Source organism: Magnolia sinica, chromosome 3, assembly GCF_029962835.1.
Source record: "Magnolia sinica isolate HGM2019 chromosome 3, MsV1, whole genome shotgun sequence".
Lineage (NCBI taxonomy): Eukaryota > Viridiplantae > Streptophyta > Magnoliopsida > Magnoliales > Magnoliaceae > Magnolia > Magnolia sinica.
In genome coordinates this window covers 21,836,750-21,846,646 of record NC_080575.1, presented here as the reverse complement: position 1 = coordinate 21,846,646, position 9,897 = coordinate 21,836,750, and the positions used below count along the sequence as shown (strand labels likewise).

General features: G+C 38.4%; 1 protein-coding gene across 1 annotated transcript; it reads right to left on the bottom strand.

Annotated features, from left to right (window-relative positions):
* Positions 1–4,153: 4,153 nt before the first annotated feature.
* On the bottom strand, positions 4,154–9,149 carry LOC131239686 (cytochrome b561 and DOMON domain-containing protein At3g25290-like). Its single transcript, XM_058237515.1, has 3 exons — positions 8,494–9,149; positions 6,512–6,766; positions 4,154–4,734 (listed from the first exon to the last, which is right to left on the bottom strand). Exons 1-3 carry the CDS (start codon positions 9,094–9,096, stop codon positions 4,429–4,431), a joined length of 1,164 nt encoding a protein of 387 aa, XP_058093498.1. The 5' UTR covers positions 9,097–9,149; the 3' UTR covers positions 4,154–4,428.
* Between the last annotated feature and the right edge of the window lie 748 nt (positions 9,150–9,897).

The following is a 9,897-nucleotide window of genomic DNA, read 5'->3' as shown; positions in this document are numbered from 1 at the left end:
AATCATGAATTCAAAATTATTTTTATTCCATTATCTAAATAGTAGATCCGTGAACATTTTTTGGATGGTTAAATGAAAAATATCCAAAGGTTCTTTTTTCATAAACAAGCATTCATGGATTAGAGGTTACGAATGTTCAATCATATTGGGATTGTGACTTGTCTACACACGGCTAAATTTAGTTAAATTTATTTGAATTAATATATGCAAGTTGTACACTTTATGAGTGTTACTTATCGATAGTCTAATTTGAGGTCTAATCCATCAACCGAATTGTACCATCATATTAATGCCCTAACTTAAGAAGTACGTTGATTTATTTATAACGTCTGCTAAGGTTTGTTAAATAAATGTACATCCTTAAATAGTTTGGATGAGATTTTTTTTTAAAAAAAACTCATCCATATGTTATAATATTGAGGCCTGCGTGCTAATGGAATTAGATATTCTTTTTGAGAAAACATGTACAAAGTCAATTTAACCAAATAGATGGATTATATATATGTGTGTGTGTGTGTGTGTGTGAGAGCTTTCATGCACATACGTCCGTATATAACTAAGCTTTTTATTTTTCTGTAAGATGGTTTTCACAATTTCCATCTCATTTTTTATTTTTTATTTTTAAAAAGGGTAGATAGATCATTTCACCCTCATCAATGAATTCAAAAGCATGATTATGTAAATATGAAAGTTGAAACCCTCTTTTTGGAAAATCAACTGTTCTAAGGAATTTTGGGATAAAAGTCCCAAGATCATATCCCAATATTCACTTGAGAATAACATTAGAGGTTTTTACCCCAAAATTCCTCCAAGCTCGTGATATTCCAATCATTGCCCTTTGACTTTTCATATTTAGAGAACATTCTTGTCAACATATGGAGGGTAAGTGAAAAGTCTAATCCACTCTTCAAAGGACTGAAGCATAACTCAAACCCACCAAAATTCCTCCAAGCTCGTGATATTCCCATAATGACCTTTTGACTTTTCATATTTACAAAACATTCTTGTCAACATATGAAGGGTAAGTGAAAAGTCTAATCAACTCTTCAAAGGACTGACGCGTAACTCAAACCCACGATGCATCAAAGATACTCAGGACTGCCAAAACCAGACGTATATGGGTCCTAACTTGATGTGTTTCTTAAATGTAATTTTGTATAATTCAATTTTAAATATAAGTCTCAAAAACAAGCCCCGTCCATTATTTCAATGGACCCCACCATTGGGGAAAGTGTACAGGGTATTGAGAATGTTATATCATTTAATTACAGATTTATAATTTATATAAAATATAAGAAAATAATTGAAAATATTAAGGATAAGCTGAAGTACGTGTGATAAAAACACAGTTTGTTGGAACTCACTATCGGAACTCTGTAAACACAGTTTGCACGAAGAAATCACTACCAGAACTTTGTAAACATAGTTTGTTGGCAGATAAAAACTTCAAAGAAAATTTTCCAAGCCAAAGAGAGAAAAGAAAAATTGCTGGCTTAGACCATACATTGGTCTGTTTCTTCTGGACTTACTCACTTAGGTTCATATTGAACCTTGCTGGTTAGATCAGAGAACTCTTGGAGCTTTACTGGTTCATATGAGAGAGTGAGTCAAGTGATTTGTGATGTTGAAATAAACCAGTCAAGCTTAGTTTATATAGGATAGGGTAGCTGCACGTTTCGTCCAGGGTCATAACTTCAATTGACCGCTTCTGACTGTTAGTTAAAAACTGATCGTCATTTGGCAGTTTCTGACTGCTTTGCATGTGGAAAAACTAGCTGCATGCTAGCTGTTTAGACTCACCAACTAGCCATTTATAATTGTTAGGCTAGCCACATGCAAGAATTTCTGCATAATTCAGTTTATTACTTCATGAGTAGTTACACCAGGCCTCTTAAACGACTAGTTTTATCTCCTATATAAGGCAAACAAGTCTCTCTCAAAACTCTTGCCCACAATACTCCAACCACTTTAGCAATATCTCTTAGCCACTGTCGCACCCATCTCGCACTAGGTCACGAGAGAGCGACCCATCTGTGAGGTGCATAGTGCGCTACTAACGCCTCTATAACTACACTGTCTCATATACCCACGCCCTCACACTAAGCTCGTGCGCATATGTGCGTGCATGTTTCAATGTTTCATATTCAATAAGATACTCAAACACCTTATTTATAAATAAAAAATTTTCTTCTCTCCTTTTTGACATGGGACTATATTCCTAAAACACAAAAAATCAAAGTTTTTATAACCCTTTATATATATATATATATATATATATATATATATATATATATATATATATATATATATATATATATATATATATATATATAAAATCAAAACATTTTCAACAACATGCGACAATGCCCTCCCTCCAAAAAGTTTCCCTCACCGTGGCCTAGCGGAATCATGGATTGTCCAGAATTTTGGACCCTAGACCTAAATGTTTTTCGTGAAATTTAATGATTTAAAGTGTATTTCACAAGATCATCACGGTAGGCTCCATAAAATGGAGGTCTCTCTCCCAACTCTTTCCTTTGGTGTGGCCCATCCAAATAACAAGTCAGCCTGATTTTCTGGACATAAGACCAACAACCAATGACATACCTAATGGTCAGAATGGATTTCACATACACATCACGGTCGGCCCACCAAAAATCATCAGGGTCATCCTGCTCCAGCTGTTTGACTAGATTTTCGAGCAGACTTCCCGCCAGCACCCGCGACTGGGATATTCGTTGCCACGTGCGATGTGGGCTGAGCTCAGGAGGGCCATGATGCATGTGTTTTACGCACTTATCTGTCTGCTAGCTAAATTTAAGGCATAAGCCCAAAAATAATGCAGATCCAAAGTTCAAGCGGACCACATCACAGAAAACAGTGGGAATTGAACGCCCATCGTGATGTTTTATTTGCCTTCCAACCTGTTTACAAGGTCACAAAGACATGGATGAATGGAAAACACATATATAAGCTTGATCCAAAGCTATTCCAAAGGTAAACATTGAATCACCACTATTTTATGTGGTGTGGACCACTTAGAACTTTGGATCTGCAACATTTTTGGGCTCATGCCTAAAAATGAGCTGGAAAAAATCCCTTACGATGAGCTGAAAAAAATGAATGAACATGGATAAAACTCGTACAACACAGTGGCCCAAAATAGCTGCCAGGTGTTGCAGCCAATCTCTGAAATCCATTCAGACCATTAGATATATAATTCCACGTTAGGCCTAAGTCCAAAAAATCAGCCTAACCTATGATTCAGATGGGCCACACTGAAGGGAACGGTTGGGAGACGGATGTGGTCCGTGGAGTTTTTATAAGGGCCCACCATAATTATCATGTGACGTCCAATCGAACCATTAGATGCCAAAAAATAAAAAAAAAAACATTTAGGCCTAGGGCCCAAAAATCAGGACAATCCATTACTCAGGTGGGCCGCACCGTGGGGTTGGAATGGATTTTGGAAACGGGTCCCCCCATGAGGCCGACCCTTTGCTGTGAAGAAAGCCTTTTACGAGTCGTGCATGGAGAGAGGATGGATGATAACAGATGGGTAAAAATGTCATTTTACCTTTCTCCTGCATAGTTGGTAAACATGATTTCATAAATATGGAATTTAAAGGCATTTACGGTAAAATTAATATTTATGAGGATTTTTTTGGTAAGAATCCCACAAAATTAAGAGAAATCCTCCAGTGTTCTTAGGAGCACGATAAGTTATATACTCCTTAGCTACATTGGGAAACAGAGTCTGTCAAATTGATTAATCTAGACCGTCCATTAGACATAAAACATTTTTAATAGGCACTGCATATCACACAAGATTCCAACTGAATGAGTCAGTCAAATTCCCATTAAGATTACTTACGTTTCTTAAGAATCACTCTTGTTAGGAATCCTAACCAACCGATTCATGAATTAGGAAAAAGGATAGCTACAAAAATAATAAGCCAAAAGCAAGGATGGAATGAATCATCCGGTAAGTGTAATCTTTGAATGTCAGCCCCTGAGATTCATTATGTACCTAATGGACGGTTCAGATTGATGGATTGGACTATCTAAGCGATCCCATGCAACTAGAAGCACTACAACTTATAGTTCTCTAAGAGCACTGGAGGATTTCTCTAAGATTACAACCCACAATTCCTTCTAACGAAAGAAATCCATGCATATGCCAAATGATAACAAACATCACTAGAGAATGTAAAACCTACCCTATATGAACAAAACCTGAAATAACAGGAAGGAAAAAAAAAAAAAAACACCCAATACATGTATGTATATTAGATTAAACCTGTATACATAAAGAAAAGAGGGGAAAAAATCTCAGCAAGAAACCATCAAACCTTCTGATCAGAAGAGAATCAGAACCACAGAAAGAGAATCCACTATGCGGGGCCTCATTCGATCCGAACCAAGCGACTATAACCCACTCCGGTTCCCGTTTGCGGCATCTGATCCATCATAGAGCTTGTTGGAGTTATCAGACTTCCTAGTTAAAACTACAACCCATGTAATAACTTCCAAGAGAACAGCGATTCCACCAATGGCGGCGATAATGGCAACATAAGCAATTCTCCACTTATCATCAGGGCTCAAAATATGTAGGCCTTTGAAAACATTGATGATGCCGAGGACAATCACCGAGTATCCAATCGAATGGTGGTAGTAGTTCCAGTAGATTCGAAATTTGTGGTCCTTCTTCGGCCTCAGAAACAGAGCGAACACCTACAAAAGCGAACAGATAAGGGAATGGTTCATATTCAACGGAAAAAGAGAAACGATCAAAGGGTTGAACGCTCCAATCCGAGAGCTCTTTCGGGTACCCTACTTCCATGGTGAGGTCCATCACATAAATGGTTTGGACCATTCAAACATGATCTGAGTGGCTGTAGTCCTGACTCTTGTATATCCCGTAACAATGGGGTTGGATGTATTGCAGCAAAACCTTCCAAAAAAAACCTACTTTCAACCAAGTATACATGAAAGAGAACTACGGTCAGTACTGACTAATTTTCAGTTCTTACCTTACCACCCGTGGGTCGAAATATGGACTGTTATTAAAATATAGTCAACTGTTTAGATGGATAATTTCATCTGAATTGGGTGATTATTGTATGATGGCCCACGAAGTGTGCGTTGAACCCAATGGACAGTCCAAATTGATTGATTATAGGCTGTCCAAGTGTCACTATGCAACTGGGAGCATTTAGTGTTTTGGCAGCATCAGATCATTCTAAATGGGAAATATAGTGTCCCCACTCCCCACCCTCATGAGGATGTTAGCAATGTCCCCAAAGATGATATATGGGAGAAGCAATCACTGATCTAGACTGTGGACTTGTTCCATGACACTACAGGCAGGCTGTGGTTCAAAAATCATACCAATTCAATGATGGTGACTTTACATGTGTGGACATTCCTGATGGTTCTAAACGTCACATGGGACAGACAATCATCAATCTGGACTGTTGATTCAACTCATACTACTATTAATAGACCATGATGTAAAAGTCAAATTGGTTGGATGACCTCAAGACCATCCGATCAATAGCATGAAAAATGGGAGTTGAGATTGAGCGGAGAAACAAAATAGGTCCAATATCATCTCGAGAACAACTATTTGATAGGCCTCCCCATGGATTGCTTATGATTCCAAGGAGTAATTTGGTCATATGATGTTTAACCATTTGATACAGAGCTTGTAAAAAAACAGGACATTTATAAGAAATGGTTAACATTCAAAAAATTAGGATCATCTTACAGATGTGAATTTTTGCATCAGGGCCTGTCCTTGTGGTATGGAATGACTGGACAGTACATATTGAAGATAAACTATTAGGGGTGAAAATGGGACGGGCGGATTCGACGGCTCATCTGATAATGGGCCTGGATATGAAATTGAACCAGGGTTCATTCTGGGTGCAAATCCTGCTCTGATAATCAAATTGATCAGGGTCCGGAGCGTCTCAAAAATGACCCAACCCAACACTTTCCCTGCCTGACTCTTAAATGGGTTGGGATTTCAACCACCCAAAGAGAAACTAGACCTGACCCGAAATTGATTTCCAAGTGACACCATCCGGCTGGTGCGATCTTTTCATGGTGGTCCATTATCCGTATTTGGATTTTATGTTTAAGGTCCAGTCCAGATAAGGCTGCTTGAACAGTCCATGTGTCCTGATGCAACTAGGAGCACTATAACTTAATAGTACCCAGGGACCATTGGTGAGGATTTCTCAATCTCAATTACCAAAAGGTCTATGCTAAACAGAAGCATTTTTTCTTTCCATTTTCACATTTTTTTTCTGCAACAAGTAAAGGTCTGAAAAGAGTTTGAACATGCAATAGACATTCTGTCATGTTCTTCGAGTAGAGGATAAGAAAATTCTTGAGAAAATCAGCAAAAGTACTAACTAACAAGCAATATCCCTACAGCTTTAATCTATACATTTTCTCTCTCTTTTATGTTATTAAAGGACTATATAAGCAAAAGATGAGATACCTGTAATGTAGCCAGAGTGAAGAGTGCAATCCCGATATTCCGATGACCATTGTACTGAACTCCCTTAGATTGACCCCCGAGTTTGAGGCCAGTGGCCCAGCCAGCGACTCCGATGACATAAGCGGAACACTGGCACGAGGCATGAAGGTAAAACCAAGCAGGATCTGCTGATTTGAATGTCCTCAGATACCTTGCAAAGATTACTCCAAAAGGCATTAAAATCCCCCAACTCACAGCATTCAGGATTCCATGAATCTATAACAGAGAAAACATAAAAGGAAAATCAGTCCTTTAACAACACTGATAGGAAAACAAACAATAGAAGGAAAACTAATGGCTTTTCAATAAAGCTCATGCACTCACCACACGTGCTAGCATGGCACATAGGTGTGAAATCCAATCCATCCATCATGTTGGTCCGACCTTATACATGTTTTCCCAAAAAACCAAATCTGGGCAACTCACTATCTGGGCCCCAATATTGGAAACAGGTGGGTGGGGTCCACTGATGAGCCGATCAACCTCATTCTTGGGTTTGGGCATCAATGTTGCCATTCTGATGAATGGATTGGATCTTGGACGTAGCCACATGTGTGGTGTGTATATGAGCTTGATTGAAAATGCATGTGTGCCTATCAAAACTCTAGGAAATTGGAGCTTTTAACTGTCTGAATTTTTCACAGAACTGACTTCAAGGAAAAAAAAAAAAAAAACATCTCAGTGATCTGATAAGCAATTTCTCAAAAGAATAAAAAAAAGAAAAAAAAAAAGAAAAAAGAAAAAAAGAAGATAGAAGAAACAGAGAAGGAATCAAGAGCTTTATTATTATTAATTCATTTTTATCTAACTAGCAATTTATAAAACATAAGATCAGAACTATGGAAATTAAAATTTCTGAATTTTCATAACACTGATTTAAGTACGAAAGAACATTCAAATTTGATCTAATAAGAGATTTCTTCGAATATTGAAATGAAAAAACTCATTAAACAAAGAAGGAATTGGGAATTTCCTTGACCGGTCCTGTGAATAGAAACCCAAAACTCATTAAAAAATTAGACCCATGTTATTATGATTTCAACTCGCTAAAAATCCCTAGTTTGGTTGCACCAAAATTCATGATTAATCAGTCTAAATTAGTGCAAAATTTCATAATATTTCATGAAATCTGGTGTGACCAAACACATCCTTAAACACTTCACAAATTGATTAAAAGAAAAACGCAAAAGAGCGTTTCTTGAAAGAAATATGTATTTTCAACCCAATAAGAAGTTAAATGAAACTTAACAAAATCAATATCCGAATTCTAAATCTACTAAAACTATTAACATAATATAATTCTAAATCTCAAATTTCCACAAACTCTGTTCTACTCTATTTCTCAAACCACACACACAAAGGTGCGTTTGGTTGCACAAAATATCACAAAATTTATTTACATTTCATAATTAATCAATCTAATTTGGAGCAAAATATATGAAATTTCATGATATTTGGTGCAACCAAACACAGCTTAAACGAACACAAAATGGAAATTTTCTGAAGAAGGCAAAAAAAGAAAAGTAAAAAAAGAAAAGAAGAAGATAAAAATAAAAAATAAAAATAAAACACACACACACACACATCGCAACAACAAAATTACAAATAAATAAATAAATAAATACCTTTAATAACCATATCTAACTCCAAAAAATATTTTTTTTTAAAAAAACCTTTTTCAAAAATTCAAACGATTCAAAAGAAAAAAACAATCAAAGCTCATAATTTATACTTCTCATTCTAAATCCCCTCCCTCGACGATAGAACATAAAATTACAAAAAAACTCCAAAAATTCTGAAAATTTTACAAAAAAACCACAACAATTTAGATATGAAAAATAAAAAATAAAATCCACCAGAAAATCCACTTGAGAGTTCAGACATAGAAACCAAACACAACTCTATACCAACAACCAGAATTTCCAGAAAAAAAAAAAACTCACATTCCGCTTCCGCAGCCGCGAATCAGTGCCGCTCGATCCGCTCTCGCCCTTCAGCAAATCAATCGTCCCCTTAGAATTCATATTCTCCGACAAGAGGTCGTGCTTATCAGGAATCCCATCCGTTACGCTGTGGCCCACCTGCCAGACTTGATTCAAAGTTGTCAGACCCGTTGGGAGATCCACCGTCGCGAAGATCCTCATCACACCGTCCGAATACTCCCCCACCAAGTTCGACACGTTATAGGCGATCTTGGACGGCTTGATCACGTAGTCGCTGATGTTGAAGGTCTGGACGGCGATCAAGCCGCTGGAATTGCGGAAGGCGATGAGGGACTGGGAGCCGATCATGGCGGGGCCGGTAGGGTTGATAGCCCATGAGATCCAACCGTTGGATGAGGCCGGTGGGGCGACGAAGGCGAGATGGAGGGTGGATGAAGAGGCGTTGTAGGTCCAGTGAAGGGAGGAGCTGAGGTGGGGGAGATCAACGCAGAGGGTGAAGATTCTGTTGCTGGAGAAGGTCTGGGAAGGACATGTGGCGGAGTGTGATTGGATGGAGAGGAGGAGGAGAGTTAGGAAGGAGAGGAGCAGAGAAGGAGAAGCCATGGATGGAGATGGTGAGTGAGAGGTGGAGAGCTTTTGGTGGGAATTTATTTTTGGTGCTGGGGAAGAATCATTACCGGGCCCACTTTATATACTCGGTTTTAGCTGTGATGTGCTGACGTGTGGGGCCGATTGGTTAAGTAATCTGGGACGTTGGTTTGTTGCTCTGGAACGTGGATGGACGACACTCGGGTCTGAGTGATGCGATTTTCCTGTAACAACTGGGACATGGAGTTCCTGTAACCCAAAGCTACTCTGTGGGGCCCACTGAGGATTTAGTGTAAAATCCATTCCGTCCATCCGCTTCTCCATGTTATTTTACGATGAAATAACAAAAATTAGGCAGACCCAAGACTCAAATGGACCACACTGAAGTAAACAGTAGTGATGGAAATCCCCACCATGGAAACCTTTCCGAGGCTCATCTTGATGTTTATATTCCATCCAAACCGTTCATAAGGTTATTCCCATCAGGATGAGTGGTAAATATAGATTTCATCTTGATCCAAAGCTTATATAGGCCTCAATGAGGTTTCAATGGTAATAATTCAGTCACCACTCTTTCTTGTGGTGTAACTGACTGAGCGTTAGATCTTACTCATTTTTGGGCTTGCGTCCTAATCGAAGCTGTTGAAACTGATGGACGGAATGGTTCTCACATGGACATCGAAGTGGGCCCCACAGAGCTTTACGTTACACGACTCGCTGCTACTGGTGTTACAGGAAACTCGCGTCCGGGTTTCAGCTTTGATGTTCGGACTGTTTTCGGTTTAGTGCAGTCTGTTTCGCTATTTCTATTCTTAG